Here is a 21,594-nt window from a genome sequence, read left to right as displayed (position 1 = left end):
GCGCGAGTCCCGCGGAGAGCGGCGGCCTCCCCGCGAGGCGCCCGGGAGCCCGGCCGGGCCGCCCCTTCCGGGGGCGATGCGCCGGGCCGCCCCGCGCGACGCTCGGGCGACGGCCGCCGCGGGCCCGCCCCGCCCCGCCCCGCCCGCGGGCCTCCCTCTGCGGCGGGCGCGCTCCCACCCGCGAAGGCAGAGCCGAGCTCGGCTCCGCGGGCTTCGTCCGCGAGCGAGCAGCGAGGCGCGTCCCGCCCCCGTCGGGCTTCTGCGCTGCCTGCCCCGCGCTGCTCGGGGCTGCCGCTCCCGCGCCCCGGACGGTTCAGGGCGGGGGGCCTTTTCCAGCCCTGACGGAGGCCGCGCAGCAGGGCACAGCTTTGGCTGAACTCGCTGCCAGGCGCTCGTCGCTTCTTTTCAGCGCGGGGTTTGTTTTTTCAGTAAAGCCTACTCCTTACGGGCCGCCAGCCGGGCTAATCATTTTACCAGGGCCATGGGCTTTCTGAAGTAGGCTATGCATTCAGTCCTTGCTGATGGTACCAACCACCCCATTTTCAGAGCCATGGACTATTCCTGAAGACCTGTTAATGGTTTATACAGGTCCATTTGTATTTCTCCAGTACAGTATAATTCCCCAGCTAATAAAGCCAAAAGCTAGTGTTTCCAGTAGACACCAGCCACTACAGCATGCATTAGGCCTACCAGAGGATTGGGGAATTTAACCATTAGTCCCTCACGCCTGGCAGGGCTTGCTGAAGGGGTCCAACCTCGCTCTCCCTCATCCTGTCCCTGCTCTTCACTCTGATGGGCAGTGCAGCAGCAGCTGCTGCTAGCAAGAAACAGTTTTTATCCTTTCCCACTCCACGAGGGATTGGGATTCTCTGCCCACCCCATAAACCCTCCTCACTGGCACAGGACTGAGACAGCTCAGTTCCAGGCAGCGCAGCAGCCCTCCAGCACCACATGTCTGTCATGCAAACTGGTGGGAAAGGCATTCTGCACATACTGAAAAGCACAGTCACCACCTCTTCATACATTCTGAGGGGCTATCAGCAGAAACATGTTGAGAACTCAGGGCTGCCCCCAAACTTTCAGCCATGTGGAACAAAGTCAGGCTGTTGCAGCCTCTTTGCTCATTGCTGCCATCTAGTAGGAACAGCAGCCCAGCTGGTGCAAAGGCCCATGACACAGGAGCTTCGCTGAAGACCTGAGTTTGGCCCCAGGAGACTGCATGGGAACTAGACCTACCCTGCCTTGATGAGCTTCAGAGAGAGGAAAAGCAGCCTAGAAATGTACTAATGTATGCAGCATTGCCGCCAGCCTCTGCCTCCCCCACCCTCCACTTGCAGCCTACGTTAAGAAAACACGCAGTGGGTTGGGCTGTAAAGGAAAGCCACGCCAAGTCCATGGGAATCACTTCCAACTGACGACACAAAGCAGTGCAGCTTGAGAGATACCCTGTAACTACAGGAGCCAGTCGTTGACAAGAGGATCTTGTGAGGCACGTGGAGGACCAGAGGGAGAGACAGCTGCAGCTATAACACATCTCACTCTTCCAGAAGCATTCCAAAATATTAATAGTAACAACAGCAGAAAATTCATTAGGTTTATACATTAAAGCGACAAAAAAGCTGGCCCCATCTGGACACCACTAGCCAACAAGTGTCTGCCATTTGTTCTGTTTAGTACACACAATAAAATGTACAATTGAAAAACTCAAAGCAAGAATTCCAAGGTACGGCTGAACTATTGCCACCAACAGCCAACCCAGCCAGAGAGGCCTTCCACTACTTTTGCAAAATGGGGAGGAGGAGCAAACTTATCAGCCTGCAGTTCTCCCACAGGAAACGGGAGTGCTTGTTCCAACCACTATGGCAACCTCCTTTCTGCCTGTGCCATTCATTCATGTGTTTCTGAAATCTACTGTCTATGATCACACAGAATAAGCCAGGATTCCTGGCTTACTGTGAGCAAACAGCACGCTGCTGCCCACAGCCTGTTTGTTTGCACGAGCTTATTGTGATGGCTGAACACAAGACGCCCATTTGTTACCCCAACTACTCTCTGGGTAGTTACGAACCCTGGCTTGTTTAGGAGCGACAAACCAAGATCCTTTAAAGCCATATTTAAATAGATGAGGGTCACTACAAAGCAGGAAAGCTGCTGAAACCAAATGCTGTTAGGCTGACCACCCGCTCTTTGCCAGATTTGGTCATGTAGAAGCTTGCTAGGCTCTAGGCTGTCAAAAAAGCTCAAAGCAGATGATCCCTTGCTTATTGAAAGCCTCAAAGTATTTGTGGATAAAAATGGAAGGACAGGCTCCTGCTCGTTCAAAGAGAAAAGAAGGAAGACCCAAGGAATGTGCTGACGTGGAGCCACGAGGAGGCAAGGGGACTGAAAACACACTGCATGGACAGGCTCTGCAAAATTCTGGCAGGGCAAGAACATTTCACTACACATTTTACTGGCCCGAGCTTTTAAGAGTGTCACAATATCCCACAGGTGAGAAAAGCCTCGCCTCTCTGCCAAGGAAGAAAGCAGAAGAAACCACCCTGCATTTGGGGGACATGAGGGAAAATCCACCACAGACATCCATATCATGACAATGAGAAACAGTGATGGAAGGAAGGCAAACTTCCTGTAAAAGGGCCACGATGCATCAGGAACTGCTCCTTGCCCAACCCCCATTCGTTTTGGAAGGACTTGCGCAGAAGTTCCCAGCAGATGCTACACACTGAGATTCCATTCTATCCTATATGTGCGTGCGTACACACACACACACACACACACACCCCTCTCATATTTTTTATATATATAATTTGAACTGCACATTTGAAACCACCACGGTAGCTTTCACTGTACCCAACAGCAAAAAAGTCTATCTATCTATCTATCTATATATATATATATATATATAAAAAAAAAAATAATAATAATAATAATAATAATAAAAGTTAGTATTTCCACTGCTGGATTCCTTTGAACATTATACAGATGGAAATTATTTTAAGGTTACTTTCAATAATGGACAAAAAGCACCTTCCAGGATTGTATGCATCCTTTCAAAGGCTACCAACTGTTCAATCTTCATTTTAGGTAGGAAAGTTTCCTGAAACATAGAAAGTCAAGTAGGGTTATATCCAGAACTGCTGTCATGGATGGCAGAGGAGATGCCTGGCGTTGCCTTTGCCTGGATTTACATTCTTGGTCATTCTGCAGGAGACGGGGGTAGCGGCAGTGGCGGCTGGAGCTGACTCACAGAGCCAGCCCTCGCTGGCTGCCCAGAGAAGGACCAGAAAGGCAAATGTGATCGACAAGTAAAGTTCCATATCCTTTGAGGAACAGCTGGAAACTTCCCCTCCCCCTAAAAGCAGTCTGTGGGAAATCTTAGGAACATACAACTTTTCTACAAAGCCCCAGACAGCACTCTAGGGGAACACAGACACACACACTCACTCTGCCAAGGTCACCTCTGCCCCACAGGACCACCATGTGCTGTAGATTCCTCAGAGCAGGAGGCTGGAGGGTGTTTGGCACAGCCAGGCTCCTAAGGCCAGGCCAGTTACACGGGGGAGGCCAAGGGCCAGGTCTCCAGACAGCGTCCCAAAGGCTGTCAGGATTCTGTGTCTGAGCCGGAGGTGCTCTCCCGGCTGATTTCAATCTGTAGGGAGGGCAAGTCGTCAAGCCGGCTCTTCTTCTGGCGGGACTGTTCCTTCTCCTTGATGAGGGCTCCCCATGCCCGCTGGAGCTCAGAGTCCTCTTCTTCAGGTGACGCCGTGGGCCTTTCAGCTCTCTCAGGGACCTTCTCCTGCACCTTGGATGCTGATCCTAAACGTGTCCATAGGTTTGCTGATAATATACAAAGAGAAAGGTTCGAAGAGAAATTGTACACAGGAATAAAGCATCCTCTCCAACAAGCACCCAACCACCCCCAGCACTCTGAACATGGGAGGGTGAATGATCAAACACGGCTCTGCTTTATCAAAGTGTCACTCCCTTTCATGTATTTCAAGTATTTTTGCCCCCAAAGGCTTCCAGATCCAGCGCTTCCTAAGCAAAGGTCCTGCCTAGCTCGGTAAGGGCCTGCCCTTTGGTCTGGCTCGAACCGCTGCAGGGCCACGGCCTGCCCTTCCAACCATGCATTCCATGCAAAATTAAAACAAAAGCCAGCTCCTACAGCATTCATAGGCAAGCAAAGTAGTGCTGAAACAAGGGGAGCAGCTGGACATCAGCACCACAGGGAGGTTTCTCAGAAGAGCCAAAATTGGTATGTGAAGGATTTTGGACTGAATCCCGTCAACAGCTCCACCGGGCAGCATTTAGCAATGCCAGGCTATTGGCACACGTCTGACATGAACATCCATGTTCGCCCTCCTCACATGCCCAGCCAGGGGCCCAGTCGCACTGGGGCAGAAAATAGAGCCATGGGAGGGGTCTGGCACTTATTCGCCTTCCACAAGACCTGCTTTAAGTCCAAGCAGTGAATGGGCCCCCTGGAATCCACACATGTCTACCAGACCTCCCTGAGTGGATGGACTGTTCTGATGCACACAGTGAGAGACATGAGCCAGAACATTTTCACAACGGTCCTCCTGAAAGCAGAGCTGGCCCTAATTCAACAGGAGCAGCATTTATCTCACTCCAGCCCATCTTCCAAGGAGCTGAAAGCGGCATTTTAGCCTAAGGGAGGGGATGTTCCCACCAAGGGAGTGGGAGGGGATAGTTCCCACCCACCAAGGGAGGGGATGTTCCCACCCACCAAGCCCCTACGCCATAAGAGCTCGCAAGTTATGCACTGCAGTTGTGTGACAGTTTCCATTTTTAAAAGTCAACTGCCGTCTCAACGGCCATGAACTGAAATCCCCACTTAACCCTTTGGGCCATCAACAGCAAGGTTGCCTGGCACCACATAGCACTGACCAGATTTCTTCTCTCTGGTATCAGAGTACAGGCCTTTCCCATCCTGCTTGGGGATCCCGAGCCGGCTGTGCACATCGGACACAGGCTCACGGTGAGATGGGGAGGGGCCGCTGGGCTGCTGGGCTTCAGGGGAGTGCGGCCTCTTGCCAAGCCTCTGCCGGACATCTGGAAACAACACCCCAACCATCAGTCATGTACTGTTACCCAACATCCCCATGGACTATCAGAAGAAACGCACTCACTCAGCTGCGTGTAGGGCCAGCACCCCTCGACCTGAGCATCCAATAGAAGGGACACAGGTGGCAGGGAGGGGAAACGGACTGGATAGAAAGCCCTGTGCGGAGACAGGCAAGGAAAGGTGACCCAGGACTGGTTCACTAGGCCTCCTCTTCCAAAATGTATCCTGGACACATTCCAAGAGCAGCGATGAGCCTTGTAGGCATTTCAGCTTCTAGGTAACAGGTGGACAACTTGTGGCCCTCCAAATGTTGTTGGACTGCAACTCACATCAGCCCCAACCAGCATAGCCACTAGTGAGGGGAGCTGTAGACCAGAGACACCTCAAAGGCCACTTTGGAGATAGGTGCACACGTTCTCTCCCCCCCGCCCTCCAATAATCAGCATGAAGAATCAGTGGGTGATCAGAAGAAAAAGCCCTGAAGACAAGTGTCAGCTGCTTCAGCAGGTCTTCCGTTCAAAACCGTGCAAAACGGGAGGCAGCAACTCAGAGGCACCTGGCATTTCTCCACATCTCGCTGGCCCTCCTGCTTGAGTGAATACCTCTGTTACTGAGAATGGAGGCTGAACAGAGACTTGAGAGGGAGGCTGTTCGGAGTGCTCCACATACATCGTATCAAGAATGCAACCCTGCTTACAAAACCAGATTCCCCAAACCAAGGGCAACCTAGGACACCCAGCAGCAGAGACCCCACCACCCCACACACACACACACACACACACACACACACACACACCTGATTTCACAGAGCTGAGAGGAGGGGACTGGCCAGGATTCCCATGCCGTTTTTCTTCCAGCAGGAGTCGCACATCAGCAACTTTCTCTGGCACTCCTTTGCTTCCAATCCGATTCTTGACATTGCTGGATGCTACACTGTCTGCTCTCATCGAGTTCCTACATGGATTTAAAAAACAAAACAGGCACTCAAGACATGTACATCTGTGCGCATGCATGCGTGATAATACTGTGCACCAGAAGAGAACGTTTGGGAGGTTTTACTCTCTGTCAGTGTGCTCCTTGTTGGGAAAGATTGTTGAGAAAGCAGCGCACACAGAGCTTCCAAGCAAGTTCAGCCTCACAGCAAAATAAAATTCCATTTGTCCTATAGCCAGAAGGCATTCTCACTTTGGCCCCCACTGAGCTGCCCCCAGGACAGGAAGGATGCATCCCTCCCACATCAACTTAAGGCCTTAACACAGAGAAGGCCTCTGCAGGGTATTGGCTCGGGCGGGGATTCCCCAGCCCTGGTTGTCAGTGCAAGGGCAGTGGGGCACAGGCCCAAGTTCGCACTTCCGCTCCTTGGTCCCAGCAAGACGATCAGGTCTCCCTGGCAACTGCCTAACCTGGCAACTGCCTAACCAGGTCTCTTGGAGAATTGGGGCTTAGAGGTTTCCGAAAGGATTCACAGGACAGATGGAAGCCAGGCATCACCGAGGAGGGAAGAGTGCCATACCGAATGCTCTTCAGCTGAGACTCCACCTCATCTGCATACATGGTCATCTTCATGCTCTTCTTCGGGGAGGGAGTTGAGATCATCTTCAGCTCAAGGTCATAGTCCATCTCGTCCGAGTCAGACTCGCTGGCGCTGGACCGCCGAGAAGCACTCCGCTCACGGGACTGCTTGAAAGCCTGCAGCTCATCTCGGTACTCCACAACGACACGGTCATCTTCATCCATGTCCTGATCGTCATCATCTTCCTCCTCCTCCTCCTCCTCAATGGGTTCCTCAGGAACATTGACTAAACCTGCAGGTCATTTTGAGAGACAGGAAATAACAAAAATCTCAAGGTCCCATTGCATGTGCCAAAATGAACAGAACACTGCCAGAAACCAAAGCCCTGCGCTAGGTGGCCCCTACACGACTGCAAGGCAAGCCCAGGCTGACCCCAGCGGCCCCGCCACAGCAAACCAAGGGAGCAGGCGCTCCACAAGCATTCCCCTCCCCTCTCCTCAATAGTCTATACTAGACTGCAGGCACGCTGGGGAGCCACTTTTGCTTATTACTCTACAAAGCCCCGAGCACATTGATGAGACAATGATAACAATAGCCTCCCAGCATCCCAGCAGTGTGTGCGGCAAGCCCATACTGGGACAGACCACCTGCTGATCTGGAAGGGTGAGGCAGCAGGGTGTGCAGGTAAAACAAGGGGCACACCAGACACAGGAAAATATAGTTGGCAAAAGCCATGTCAATAAGCCAAGCTGAGGACAAAAGTAATGAAGTTCCACCACCACCTTTTCTGCTTTGTGCAGCGTCTAGGCAGCCTTGCAAGGAATAATAAATCTAATAACCAATTGTATTCATTAAGAGAAACCATACCAACTGGATTTTAACAAACACTTCTTTTTTTGGCATCCCAAAACTGAGTTAAGTGTCATTAGTGTACTCAGTAATCCCAACTCAGCCCCCAAACTCAGAGGCGTGTGATCATCCCATGCAGGGCAGGAGGAGCAGCGGAGGAGATCCCCACCTTCCCACCCTGCATTCTTCGCTAGATGGGTTTTTTTACCCATCCAGCCAGGGCACTTCAGAGGGGGAGGGAAGGAGGCTGGGGAGGCCTCAGGAGAGCTTATATCCCAGCCTCCTCCCCTCCCTGCCCACTGAAACGCCCCCTTGGAGGGCAGCCAGTGCAGTTCTTTCTTCACTGGTGGGGCCCCATGAGGACACACAGATCTCAGACTCCCCCTTCCGAGGCCGGAGCACTGTTGCTGACCTCAGAGGTGAGACTCCGAACAACCCTACGGCCCCTCAGACGCTGTCTCAGGGCCACCGGATTGCTCCCTAAGTCAATCGCAGGATTTCTAGCATATTTTTATAGAGTTATTATGTTTGTATTCAAGTTATCCGCACAGAGGATGAATGCTTCCCCTGTGGTAATCTTGTGATTATTTGTGGATGTCATTTGCATATGTGCTTTTGGGTTTCCCCAAGGAAGAATTTTTGAAAGTTCAAAGTGGAAATTTGCTTCGCTCAGCATAGCAAGATTTGTTTTTGTTCCTATGGCATTATTCCTTACTCACAATAGTGATATCCTGCCTTCAGCCTATTGGTCTTCAGGCTGCTTTACAGTGGTCCGAGATTTCGTACGTTCCATACGTTGTCCTGGATTTCCTACAGCAGGTGGCATGACAGCTCTAGCAACCACCCTGGCTCCCTCTTCCACAGCTGGGCTTGGACCACTGAGCCCTTCCCCAGCCTGTAGGTTGCACACAGCACTGCCATGATACAACAGCCTATTTTACCAGAGGCACTATGTGACTGTAAAACCAAGCAGCAGCAGGTGGCTTTACTTTGGCAGAGGAGTAAAATACTAGAAGAAGACTTTCTGTCCTCCACTTCTGCAATGCCCTCAGGCCAACTGCAACACACACTTGGGGCATCTCAAGAGCAGCCATCACTCACCCGAATGACGATGCTTGTACGGGGGTGTCAGGCCAACATCATCCCCAATGAGAGTTCTTTTCTTGATTACATCACGGTGGAGTCGGCGTGAGTGGTACCTCCGTTTCCTGGAAGGCCACAAGAATAAGGGGGAAAAAGCCATCACATACACCATCAGCAAGGACAAGGAAGTGCCCTGCCTGCACCCTTCAGTAGGAGACTGGGCCAAACTCTACAGAGATTCAGATGTGAAGGGTGACTGCTCGCAGGGGGCAGGATGCATATCTCCGTCTCTTCACAGTGGACCCAGAAGACTGAGTCCCTCGCACAGCCACGCCATGGACTAAGAACCCCACCCAGACCTCTGTCCTGTTCCAGGCTGGCAGAGATGCAGGCATCCCTTGCTATAACCACTCAAAGGAACATGTCCAAGGAACACAGTAATTTCCAGGTTCTTTCCCCGCCACGCTAGCAGACTACATCCAAGAGCCAGTGCTCCTGCAGCTGTGGATGGCAGAGAATTCCGCCGCGGACTCAAATGAGGCTGGATTTCAAAGAACAATAATCAATTCTCCAGGATTCCAAAGAATCCTGGAGAATTGATTATTGGCCACCCAATCAAGGAGAAGACAAGGATGAAACTTTTGAAAAGCAAATAGCCAACGTTTTAAGGAAGCATGATGTAGTAGTAATGGGGGACTTCAATTTCCCCGATACTTGTTGGGAGACAAATTCTGCAAAACATGGCCCCTCCAGGAAATTCCTGACTTGTGTGGCGGATAACTTCCTCCTACAGAAAGTAGAGGAAGGAACTAGAGGATCGGCTATCCTTGACTTGATCCTAACCAACAGAGATGACTTAGTGGATAAAGTAGCAGTTACAGGAACTCTGGGGGAAAGCGACCATGTTGTACTTCAGTTCTTGGTTCTCAGGGAAGCAAAAGCCGAGTGTAGTCAAATGCGTACCCTGGATTTTAGGAAAGCTGATTTTCATAAACTCAGAACAATTATCAGGAAGGTCCCATGGCAAGCGATGCTAGCGAGAAAAGGAGTCCAAGATGGGTGGGAGCTTTTAAAAAAGGAAATTCTCAAGGCACAATCACAAGCAATTCCAACAAGAAGAAAAGGTGGAAGACTACAGAAGAAGCCAATGTGGCTTCACAAAAAGCTTAGGGATGACCTGAAAACAAAAAAGGACACATATAGGAAGTGGAAAGAAGGCCAAGTAACAAAGGAAGAGTACAGGCAGATAGCACAGAATTGCAGGGATGGCGTCAGGAAGGCTAAAGCTGAGAATGAGCTGAGGTTAGCGAGGGATGCTAAAAACAACAAAAAAGCTTTCTTCAGCTACGTGCATAGTAAAAGGCAGAGGAAAGAAATGGTGGTTCAGCTATTAAATAAGGATGGCAAAATGATAAAAGATGACAAAGAAAAGGCAGAGGTGCTCAATTCCTACTTTGGCTCAGTCTTCTCCCAAAAGAGGGTCTATGACCCCCCTGGCAAAGGCGAAGTACAGGCTGAAGGGGCAGGATTGCAGCTTGAGATCGATAGGCATATGGTCAAGGAACACCTCATTACTTTCAGTGAGTTCAAATCTCCAGAGCCAGATAAACTGCATCCTAGAGTCATAAAGGAACTGGCAGAAGAACTCTCAAAACCGCTGTCTATTCTCTTTGAGAAATCATGGAGGACGGGGGAAGTGCCAGATGACTGGAGGAGGGGTTATGTTGTCCCTATCTTCAAAAAGGGTAAAAAGGAGGAACCTGGGAACTACAGACCAGTCAGTCTGACATCAATCCCTGGGAAAATTCTGGAGCAGATCATAAAGCAATCCATCTGGAAGCACCTTGACAACAATGCCGTGATTACTCGAAGCCAACATGGATTTGTCGAAAACAAGTCCTGCCAGACAAATCTGATCTCATTTTTTGATCAAGTAACCTCCCTTGTAGACCGTGGGAATGTTGTAGACATCATATACCTCGACTTCAGCAAAGCTTTCAACAAACTGCCCCATGGTATCCTGATGAGCAAACTAGCTCAAAGTGGGCTAGATGAAACAACAATCCGGTGGATCCACAGTGGGCTACAGAATCGGACTCAAAGAGTGCTTATCAATGGGACCTTCTCAAACTGGGGAGAGGTAATGAGTGGGGTACTGCAGGGCTCAGTCCTGGGCCCAGTGCTCTTCAACATTTTTATTAAGGACTTGGAGGAGGAGGTGCAGGGAATGCTGATCAAATTTGCAGATGACACAAAATTGGGCGGGATAGCTAATACTTTGGAAGACAGAAACAAAATTCAAAGTGATCTGGATAGACTGGAGCGCTGGGCAGAGAACAACAGAATGACATTTAATAGGGATAAATGCCAAGTTCTGCACCTAGGAAAAAGAAACCAAATGCACAGTTACAAGATGGGGGATACGTGGCTCAACCACACTACAAGCGAGAAGGATCTTGGAACTGTTGTCGATCACAAGCTGAATATAAGCCAACCATGTGATGTGGCTGCAAAAAAGGCAAATGCTATTTTGGGCTGCATTCATAGAAGCATCGCTTCCAAATCCCGGGAAGTACTAGTTCCCCTCTACTCAGCACTGGTTAGGTCTCATCTGGAGTACTGGGTCCAGTTCTGGGCACCACACTTTCTGAAGGATGCAGACAAACTGGAGAGGGTTCAGAGGAGGGCAACAAAGATGATCAGGGGACTGGAAACAAAGCCCTATGAAGAGAGACTGAAAGAACTGGGCATGTTGAGCCTTGAGAAGAGAAGACTGAGGGGAGATATGACAGCACTCTTCAAGTACTTGAAAGGTTGTCCCAGAGAAGAAGGCCAGGATCTCTTCTTGATCATCCCGGAGTGCAGGACACGGAATAATGGGCTCAAGTTCCATGAAGCCAGATTCCGGCTGAACATCAGAAAAACTTCCTGGCTGTTAGAGCAATACGACAGTGGAACCAATGACCTAGGGAGGTGGTGGGCTCTCCCACACTGGAGGCCTTCACGACGAGGCTGGACAGCCACCTGTCAGGGATGCTCCGACTTGGATTCCTGCATTGAGCAGGGGTTGGACTCGATGGCCTTGTAGGTCCCTTCCAGCCCTCCTATTCTATGATTCTATGAATCCAGCCTCTGGAATCTGCAGCAGACTGGCACCACTGACCTCCGCCTCCCGAGGACCAGCACTCCTGCTCCGGATCCTCAGCCAATGCAGCAATGGCAGCCGCCATCACCATTTTGCTTGGAGAAAGACAGCCGCAAATGACATAGTGGACACCACTTGCAGCCGTAAAGCCCTGAGTTTTACGTAAATAGAGCTGTAAACAGCTGTGATTAGGTAAAACTCAGGGCTTTACGGCCGCAAGTGGCGTCCACTATGTCATTTGCAGCTGTCTTTCTCCAAGCAAAACAGCAATGGCGGCTGTTGCCATATTGCCATATTGGCTGAGGATCCGGAGCAGGAGTGCCGGTCCACAGAATCTAGCAGACGCGGAGCCGCTCTGGAGGATTCCAGGGGGGGGGGAGCGGATCGCCCCCCCCGGAACAAAAGGTAGGGGTTCCATACATCCCTACCCGCAGCCCCCCCAGGTCCTCCTAAGCGTCTGCCCCGTCCCAGCTGATGTGTCTCCCCATAACAGCCCATCCACAGAATCCACACCCCAGGAAAATCCTGGGGCTGAGGGCAGCCCCCAAGAAGCCACACAAGCCCACTGAGTGATGCTGCCAAACAGAGCAAGAGGCCTCCAGGGAGGGGCCTTGGCATGTTGGGACATGACAGAAGCGAGAAGAGGAAGAGATCCTGGAAAAAAGGAGCAGTCAGGCCAACAGGCAAAACCACACTGAGCTCCTGACAATGAAATTTCCGCCCGCCCCCACTCACCACGAGTTGCTCAAGATGCCTTTCATGCCTCCATAATTGGGATTCCCATATTTCATGTAATACTGGCTCCTCCTGGCAGCCCCAAGCTCCTTTTTGTCATCTGCAGGAGGAGAAGAAAAGCTCACAGACGGCAATTGGTTGGTGGATGGGTGTTCCTCTCACCTCCCTGCCCATCAAGAGCCCCCGTATAAGACCATAAAACCAGGTTGAAATCACTAAGCAACAAGGCAGCAGAAAATACAAGAGGGGCCCAACAGCCACCAGGATCAAGGGCAGTAGATGCCGCTGCCAAGAAGACCACATACCCTCTGAAAAAACAGCATTTTCACCAAGAGTCTAAAAACAACACAAGATGAGGGAGCAGGACAGAAGGGACTCCCAGAGCCCAGGCCCACCACCCTTGTGGGACCACCAGCCAGACTTCAGAAAGCAAGGACACAACAAGCAGGGCTGACCATGACCCAAGAGAGCGGGTGGGCTCCTGCGGAAGGAGTCAGTCCTTAAGTCCACAGTGTGTTTGGGCTGTAAAGCCAACCACTGGCGCTGAGCTCATAAACAAATGGAAAGCCACCAAGTGCTTTGGCTTCCATCACTGGGCTGTCAGAGCAGGAAAACTCTTGTAGCGAGTTTGACACCAGAAGAACTGGCAAGGAGTCAGGAGTTGAACTGACACAGTGTCCTATATGCTGTTTGTACAGAGACCTGAATAGCCTAACATAGTGGGCAGTTATTAGTAACTAAGTAGACCTCTATAATGGGCAGCCTTCGGTAGGCTTCTTATATGGGGAGATTGGTATCAAGCAGACACCAATCCACACATTAACAATAGCTGATTGATGCTGATAAGGGTGCAATCCTCATGTCAACAGTTACGCAGCTGTCTAATTTCCATCTGTTTGTTTCACCTGCCTGCGATGCTTTGAGCATGCTCTAGAATATCAGAGAAGGTTATAAAAGACTGGGCTAAGGCCTGACCAATTTGGTCTCACTCCATGGGGGTATACGTGTTTATACCAGCCTGGAGAATTGATTATTGTTCCTGGGGGCGACGTCTCATATATCTTGGGAATCCAGATATACACTCAACTGTGGCAATGGTGTCAGTTTCAACCAGCCGAAGGGATCTGTGAGGTTTCTTTTGTTTACTAGTCTTTCTGCACCCATTTATCATCTTTGTGTAATCAATAAAGTGTTAAACTGATCCATTTGTGACTTTGTTTTACTTTGGCAATCCTCAAATATGGCTTGGCTGGGACCTGACAGAATCAGAGCCCCTAAATTCTTACAGCTCTGGAGGAAAGCTCTCCATTTCCTGGGAGGTTTGCTGCGGGGCTGCTGTATGAGAAGAGGGGTTGTGGGGAGTGGGAGCTGTGGTTTGCATGAGGCGCTCTCTCACTCCTTCTGCTTTGGCTGCTGAGTTACTTTGACAAGGAGGGCTGGTGGCACACGTCCAGCCACCCCCGTGAAAGACAGGTGCTTGTCTTTGTACCAGAGAAATTTAATCAGAGCCCCTATCCTAGCAAGTCACCCGAATGAACCCACTAGGAAAAGGTGGCCCACACAGGGCCAGAGCCAGAAGAGAAGCCAGGAAGCAACATGCAAGTCCCACTTACTAACAAGGCCAAAGACAAAGCTCAAGCCCTTCCTTCCTGCTGAACAGCCCCTGGGCTTTCCTGCATTTGGGAAAGCAGGCTCTGAAAGAGCATCCCTGGTCACGAGGGGCCAATGCTGGCCAGAAGCACTTTCTGGCAAGGTGGCAACTTCTGCTGACCACGAATGCCACCTTGTTACGTGGAAAGTTCTGCAAAGAAGCCCCTTTTTATGACAACCATCTCTGGGGATAGGCAAGTGGCCCATCAGATGGGCCAACCATCACTTACTGAGGTCACACGGCTGGCTTAACGTGGTGCTTGGACTCTTTACCTCTGGTAGCAAACCGCATGAAGACCTTGTTGCCTTTGGCCAGCTTGCTGGCCAGGCGAAGGTCGTTCCGCAGGAGGGAATCTTCTTCCACTTGGGAGAGAGTGTCCAGCTGTGGAAAGAACATCATCTGTCAGGCTCCATATTTCCGCAGGACTGAAACCACCGCAAGGAAAAGGTGTGTCTGTTCCAGCCCAGACTGAAGAGGCAACATGGACACAAACAGGCCAGTGCTGCTCCCCTCTGCCCCTTCAAAGGCCATGGCTACCCCACTGAGGTCGGGAGGGCCAGGGGCTTCCCTCCTTGGCCTCTGAGAGAAGAGAGATGGGCCCCCTGGTCTGCTCCAGCAGGGCTCAGCTGGACTTCTCATGATATGCTTGCCTGGGTGTTAAAGGAGTTTTATTCACGGGGGCATTAGGACTCTGATTTCCCATCTGCCACATTAAGTGCTGCAGTCTAGCAACAGGTCTCTCAGACAAGCCTGGCAACTGTGCAGCTCAGTGCTCTCTTATCTGGGGCTTCTGCTTATGGCCCTCACATAAACAGATGTAGCCCTGACCAAAGCGTCCTCCACTGACCTCTGTATCGCTCGGATGGTCGTCCTCTACCTCACCCTCCTCTGCCTCGTCATCTGAGCTGTCCTCCTGTTTCTCTAAAAAGGAGCACAAAGAGATCTGTTGCCATTACATTTTCACACGCCAGTGGATGACAGCCTGGTTCACTACCTAGAACTGCCCTGTGTCGTGCTTCCGGAGACGCCACGCCATGGAACGGGATCTTGCCACAGGAGCAGTGGAGCAGGGCCAGCACCCTGCACGCTAACCACCCTCGCAGCGCAGGGCTGGACAGGAGAGGCAGCAGCCCCTCAGAGGGACACCAACGGAGCACCATCCCAAGGCAGAGCTGTGCTCTCCCACAGAGTGTGGAAGGGAGACAGCTCTGCAACAGGCATGTAGCTCGGGGGCAGCAGAACTGCGGCACGCACAGGTGCGCCCACATTCAGCCCCCAGCATGCCCCGGTCCAGAGGACTCCGGTGGGGAGGGCTGGGAAAGGCCCTTCTGTGCTGGAAGCATCATTGCCGCAGCTAGGCTAGGACCGTCTGCCCTGCTCAGCTGCGGCTCCCCGGGGTCTTGGGCCAGGGCCTTCTCAGCCCGGCCCAGAGATGCTGCAGTGGATTGGACCTGGGACTGCTGCATACCAAGAAGGAGCTCTGCCACTGAGCTACATCCCTGCCCATGGCACAGGCAATGCTGGGTCAGGTGAATCACCAACCTGCTTCGGTGCAAAGCACCTTCCCGGGAGATGCATGGGCCTGGACTACAGGAGAGCACCCGAGGCCCAAGGAGAGCCACCCAGTTGCCAGAGGGAGGAGCTGCTGCAGGAGCCAGCAGCCAAGCCATGCTGCCCAAGGCTGCAGCGGCAGAGCAAGGCAGGAGTGCTGCAGTCCCAATAGCCCTTGGGCCTGCAGGGGAGCCGCTCCTGCTGAGTCTGCCTGCTGCCTGGGCCACTCGTGCATTCTCCTTTGGTGTGGCCACCCTGAAGGCCCTGCATGGAAAAGCAGCTCAGAAAAAGGATCGTGGACGTAATCCTAGGATCACAGATAGCTGCCCAATGTGGAGTCAGACGAAGGGTCTGCCTAGTCCACTGCAGTCTAACCTGACTCTCCGAGGTCCTTCCCAGCCCAGGCAGCCAAGAGCCTTTTCTCAATGGCGATGAAGTGGGATGACCTTCAGTGACGGACAAAGCACACACTCTGCCAATGAGCTGAAGGCGCCTCAGGGAGCACACCCGTGTTTTCACGCTGGAGTCTTTCAAAAGTTTGGAGAGGGAGACTGGGCTGAGGAATGGGGAGTTTCCTGGGTGTATGAGGGTCTGAACAGGCACTTTCCACAGTCAAAGCCAAAGCCGCCCTGGCTGGTTCTGAGGGTGGAGGAGTTGCACACTCACGTCAAGCAGCTCCCACCTTGTGCCCAGGAGTGCTGCACTTCCAAGCCCAGGGCTCTCTGGCCTGGGAAGGACGGAAGGATGAACTGCTTTACCTTTCTTGTTAGAGTCCACCACTTTCTTGCTGTTTTCTTGGGGCTTCATCTTCTCCTCCTCAGGCATGGAGCTCATGTTGATGAGTGCTCGTGTGGCCGTCACTTCATCAAGCCAGACAACATTACCTTAAAAGAAAACAGAGATTCAACTGGTGACACAGCCAGATAAAACATTAAGGACACAACACCCTTCTGCTCAGGGCAAGCACAGAGATTCATCCTAGTTTGTCTGGTGCATGAGAGAAATATCATAGTAAGAGAGAAGATGCCAACACACACTCAAACACATCTGGTCACCAAGTCACCCCAACTCTGCCCACGGTTTGCCACCCTCAGCTACTTACATGATGTGTCATCCAGCCACTCGATGTGAGCTGGAGGATACTCCTTGAAATAGGCAAAGATATCCTGCGTGCTCATTTCATCGACACCATATACATAGATGGTGTCCAGTCGCAATTTCGGGATGGCTGCAAAGAAATCCAGAATCTAGTTTACGTCTCAGCAACAGGCAGAAGTAAACATACATTGGGAAGGGAAGGAAAGGAAAGCAAAAAAAAAGTCGTCACAAGACCATGGCAAAGCAGCTGACATTTCCCCAGCAGGTAACTGAAGGCCCAAATAAAAATAAGGGAAACAGGGGAACCAGGCCTTCCCCCACTGAGATATTTCCCCCCACTTTTAAAGTGGAAAAAATAAAAACGGGGGGGGGGGATTGGAAAAAACCCTCTTAGGAACTATTTCCTTTTAGAATGAATGGAATGCTTTTTCAGTGCAGGATTTTAAAAAATGGTGTTACTTCCACTTCAATCCCTTAAAATAATTGCTATTAACAATGCAATTGTTAGGTAAGGCAATCTAAAGCATTACAGAACGGCAGCCGCTGTAACTGGAGAGGCAGTTGGGGAGGGGAGGGGGGGGAAGGAGGGAAGGGGTGGGTGGGGGAGAAAGAGTGGGGACCTTTGGCCCCGCCCATCTTTGACATTGCAGTCAACAGCTTTTGCCTGATGGGGGGTAGACCAGGGGAGAGAAGGTCCCCGTCCATGGTGTATACCAGCCTTCTCCAACCTTGTGGCCTCCATATATTTGAGCAACAACTCCCAGCATTCCTAACCATTGGCTATGTGGGTTGGGGCTGATGGGAACTGAAGTCTGAAACAGCTGGAGGGGGTCAGGCTGGGCAAGGCAGGTGTACACAGTCATCCCACTATTGCCACATGGAGTCACCGGGGAGTGTATGTTTGTTCTGTTTCCTGATAATGCTGACTCTTTCCAAGGCCAAATAATTAAACACTTCCTTTATTTCAAAGTTGATGTTTCTGTGTTAAATGTTTTAAATGTTGATGTTTCTGTTTTTCCTCACTTTCCCCCCCAAACCAAAGATACATTTGCTTCCCTAGAGCACTGCAGTTTACTGTTCCATCTCTAACACTCACATTTGTAATGACTGTTTGAATAAAACTAAGGCATGTATACTTTTACACTGAATAAATATGGCAAATGGTACAATATTATGTACTAAGTTGTACATAAAGCACTTTATGTTCTTATAGTAGTAAAGTTGTTGTAGGACTGGGAAGAACGGAAGCAGTGCATACATTTCCATTTTCCCCAAAAATTCTATTTCTGAACTCCCAGAAAAAACTTTCATCCCCCCACCAAGCCAGAAGATGTTGATCTCTATCAATCCACACCTTTCACACCTTCTGTCACACACAACCTAGCATAAAGGTCCTAACTGAAAGAGCTCAGGGAGAATGCATCACACATTTATGCCACAAGTCATGTCTTGAAGGCTTATTAAAAATTAAACATTTTCCATTAATGGCCCATTTTCACAACTAAAACAATCTCTATTGCTTCACCAAACAGGAAAGCCCAGAGAGGAAAAATACACTCTTACATAAAGGCCAAAGTAAACCATCTTCTAGTACAGAAGGGGGATCGAAGTGCTGGTGGTTCTGCACAGCCAAGAAGAATCTGTGGACAGTCCACTTGCCATCTAAACCCCCCAATAGCAACATGCGGCGCTCAGTACCTTTCTTCATCATATCCCGGTCCAATGCCACATTTCTTTGGGCGAGATTCACCTCTGCACGAAAATGAAAGCGTTTCGCTCTTTGCTCCTTCTTCTCTATCGCTTCCTACAAAAAGCAAAGGGACCCAAAGGAGAAACAGCTTACAGCTAGCTCTCCAAGCAAACTGGAAGTCATGACAGCTGCCACCCGGCTGGTTTGCAAGACGAAGAGAAAGCTGTCCTAAAACCCTAGAGCCGAATCCATCTTTTGCTAACATTTCTTTTACAGTGTGATGAAATACTGCAACATTGCCTGGCGCAAAACAGCAACAGAAATTATGGCCTGGTGCTTCATGCCATGGAACAGGAATGACTGCCTGCTCCTTCCCCCACGTCCCCAGGGAGCTTGGAAACTTCTGGCTCTCCCTGATGGAATGGGGTAATGAAATCCAAAGCCAGCATTGAGCAAGCACTGGGGCAAATTAAAATCTAGAGCTACTTTAAGATTGTAGCAAGAAGACGCGGAGCTTAAGGCAGGAAAGGATGCACTGCAGAGAAAATGCAGGCTGCGTTTCAGAGACTCACACTGAAGTCTCAGCAGCAGGCCTTGGCTGCATGGGGCTCCTGCCAAACTAAGTGTTCAAAAAGGAAAACAGGGACCACTTTCCTCCGCCACCTGGTAAACTGGGGAGAAGGGGAACAGAGCAACCAGGGCACTGCAGAAGAGAAAGAGGTTGATAGAGCATGGGGGTGGGGGGAGCCCTTTGCCCAGGGCTCACTCAAACCTGGCACAGCTGCTGGCTGTACTGCAGGGTTTGGAAGAGCTTTAACTCTTCCCCAGTCGCACAAGGGCCCCATCACAGGGGAGCTCATTTTCTTTCTGAAACAAAACTCATCTTGCAGGAGAAGGTGTTTGAGGTGCTATGCAGTCTTAGTGCCACAACATACAGTCTTAGAAGTCTGCAAGAAAAACTCTCCTGACCAGAAGGCTGACACTGCAGGCACAAAGAACCATGGGCAGAAGCCCCGCTTGCTGCACAACTGTCAACTCCATGGGCAGCCTGGGAAAAACCTCTCAGCCTCTGCTCACTGCATGCGAAGTGGGAACTGGATTAATAGGGTGAAGAGCCTCCTGCCCTTCACCTGCCAACTGCCACTGCCGATGCTGTCCGACAGCAGCAGCAAGCAGGCAGCTGGCACCAGGCCTGCATACAGCTCTGCCACGAGCACCCCCTCTCCAGCCACCAACTGCCATCACAGTGGCCAACAGAGGGAAACAGCAGCTCTTCCATTGTCCTTAAAGCTGGCTCTGTGACCTGCTGAATTACTACCTGCTTATTCATCTAGTGCCTGAGATTTTTCCTCCTCCCTCCCTTTTCCTTTTATGTCATGTCTTTCAGATGGTAATGCCTGGGTCTCATTTCTGAGCTTTGTAAGCTGCTTTGGGAGTGTGTGCAATTAACATATACATTGTAAAGAAGCGTATCAATGAACCGGGCCATTTTCTGTATTTCCAAGTTGGGCAGAAAAGGTATGATTGTCCACGGCAAACCTTCGAAGTGACATCTATCCCGGTGATGAAGCTCCCAGCTTTGTTTTCGTATCTTCTGCTGGTGTCCTGAAAGGGAAGCAAATGTGTAAACGAAGTGGCGTGCTTCCGGGCTCCTTCCTCCCGCGGCTGGGTAGGGAAGGGCACTCTGCACGTGCCCAGGGGGCAGCGCTCGCTCTCCCTCCCTCCCTCCCTCCCTCCCTCCGCAGGCGCGCAGGCGGCCCCTTTCACCCGCCCCGGGGGGAGCAAGCGGACCGACCGAGCCACCCGCCGCCGCCGCCGCCGCGCGTCCCCGGCTCCGTTACCGGCAGCAGCTCCCTCAGGGAGCACCTCCCCGGCCCGGCCAGCGCCGCCTCCTCGGCCTCCTCGGCCTCCTGCTGCGGCGGCTGCGCGGCGGGCGGCGCGGCGGCCGGGCCGGGGGGCGCGGCGGCCTGCAGGAGCAGCTCGCCCTCCTCCACCTCGCCCCCCTCCACCTCCATGGGCTCCGGCTCGGCCGCCTTCGCCGAGATGCGGAGGCCCCGCGCGGCAGCCATCCCCGCCACCGCTGCGCGGAGAGCCGCCGCCGCGCAGGCCGCTCGCCAGGGAGGGGGCCGGAAGCCGGAAGCCGGAAGCGGCGGCGGGGCGCGGGCGGCGCCCGGAAGCCCAGCGCGGCGCCCGGGGCGGGGCGCCGGCGCGCGCGGCCTCTCCGGGCCCCTCTCCGGGCCCCGCCCCGGGCGCCGCGCGCGCTCGAGGCCGGCGGGCGCCGCGAGGCCTTCGCCCGGCGCGCTGGCGCGGGGGCAGAGCGCCCCTGCCGGAGCCTGGCCGCGCAGCCCCGGCCTCCTCCCCTGCACCGCCAGGCTCCCAGCGGCCTGCGGGGACCCCGACCGCAAGCGGGCCGAGAGCAAGGGCGAGGCCCCCGGAGGCAGGGAGCAGCGGGGCGCTGGGGGCGCGCCCGCTCCGCCACCGAAGCCCTCCTTGGCTGCCCTACAGTGCTCCAGAGCCGGTCGCCCTCCCTGGACAGATCAGCCACCCGCCGGCAGGGCCCCCTGTGCCTCCTTAGGGTGCATCGGTCCTGATCCAGCCCCTGTCCCGGGAAACAGATGGGTGCTGTCTGTTCTGCAAGCTGAGAAGAGGGCAGGCTGGTAGAGCGCGCCCTGGTTGTGGATGGGGTGCATCAACGTTAATTTGGCAACTCGTTGTGCAAAGCCACCATAGGCACTGGGCTCCAGTCCAGGTTCGCCACCTCGGTGTCTGGCATGTGCCTGGGGGGAGAGCCATAAATGAGTCTTTAGATCTGGGTCAGGAATTGAGGTGGACAGCTGTTCTTTTCCAACAGGCACAGCCTGCATGTGTGTTTGATTCTGCATCCTTGGACTATTCACTCAGCTGGCATCGTTTGCTCAATGGGGGATTCATAAAAGGAAGGACCCCGAGGTCGTTCATCAACAGCTCTTGTGTCCGCCTAGAGAGAAGGGACACGGGTCGTGCCACAGAGTTCTGACCCGGGCCAAGCAATCCTTAACATCTTGACAGGACGGACAAAATGAATTTCAGCAGAGATAAAGTGTAAAGTTCTGCACTTAGGTTGGCAAATATCAGACACATAAATGCAGATGGGTGCCACCTGGTTTGCGAGCGGGACCTGGGAAAAGAATCTAGGGCTTTAGTAGCTCACAAA

General features: G+C 52.3%; 1 protein-coding gene across 2 annotated transcripts; it reads right to left on the bottom strand.

Annotated features, from left to right (window-relative positions):
* Positions 1-2,927: 2,927 nt before the first annotated feature.
* On the bottom strand, positions 2,928-20,615 carry NCBP3 (nuclear cap binding subunit 3). 2 transcript variants are annotated; one of them, XM_084822888.1, is made up of 13 exons: positions 20,243-20,615; positions 19,941-20,006; positions 18,410-18,515; positions 16,716-16,841; positions 16,372-16,497; positions 14,910-14,983; positions 14,335-14,443; positions 12,412-12,511; positions 8,550-8,656; positions 6,600-6,891; positions 5,883-6,040; positions 4,909-5,073; positions 2,928-3,837 (listed from the first exon to the last, which is right to left on the bottom strand). In XM_084822888.1, the coding sequence occupies exons 1-13, from the start codon at positions 20,468-20,470 to the stop codon at positions 3,602-3,604; spliced, it is 1,893 nt and encodes a 630-aa protein (XP_084679014.1). In that variant the 5' UTR covers positions 20,471-20,615; the 3' UTR covers positions 2,928-3,601. The 2 variants fall into 2 exon arrangements, with proteins under 2 accessions (XP_084679014.1, XP_084679015.1); XM_084822889.1 differs by having other exon boundaries at positions 20,411-20,563.
* Positions 20,616-21,594: the final 979 nt, after the last annotated feature.

The sequence above is a fragment of the Heloderma suspectum genome, chromosome 16 (genome assembly GCF_057233095.1).
Source record: "Heloderma suspectum isolate Gila_16-S chromosome 16, 16-S_ref, whole genome shotgun sequence".
In the NCBI taxonomy this organism is placed as follows: Eukaryota; Metazoa; Chordata; class Lepidosauria; order Squamata; family Helodermatidae; genus Heloderma; species Heloderma suspectum.
This window is presented reverse-complemented; position numbering and strand designations above follow the sequence as displayed.

Coding starts and splice junctions, on each gene's coding strand:
- NCBP3 (XM_084822888.1), bottom strand. CDS start 20,470: ATGGCTGCCGCGCGGGGCCTCCGCATCTCGGCGAAGGCGGCCGAGCCG. Junction 16,498..16,715: donor GTGGCTGGATGACACATCAT/GTAAGTAGCTGA, acceptor TTTTCTTTTAAG/GTAATGTTGTCTGGCTTGAT. Junction 8,657..12,411: donor GGCATCTTGAGCAACTCGTG/GTGAGTGGGGGC, acceptor GTGGCCTTCCAG/GAAACGGAGGTACCACTCAC.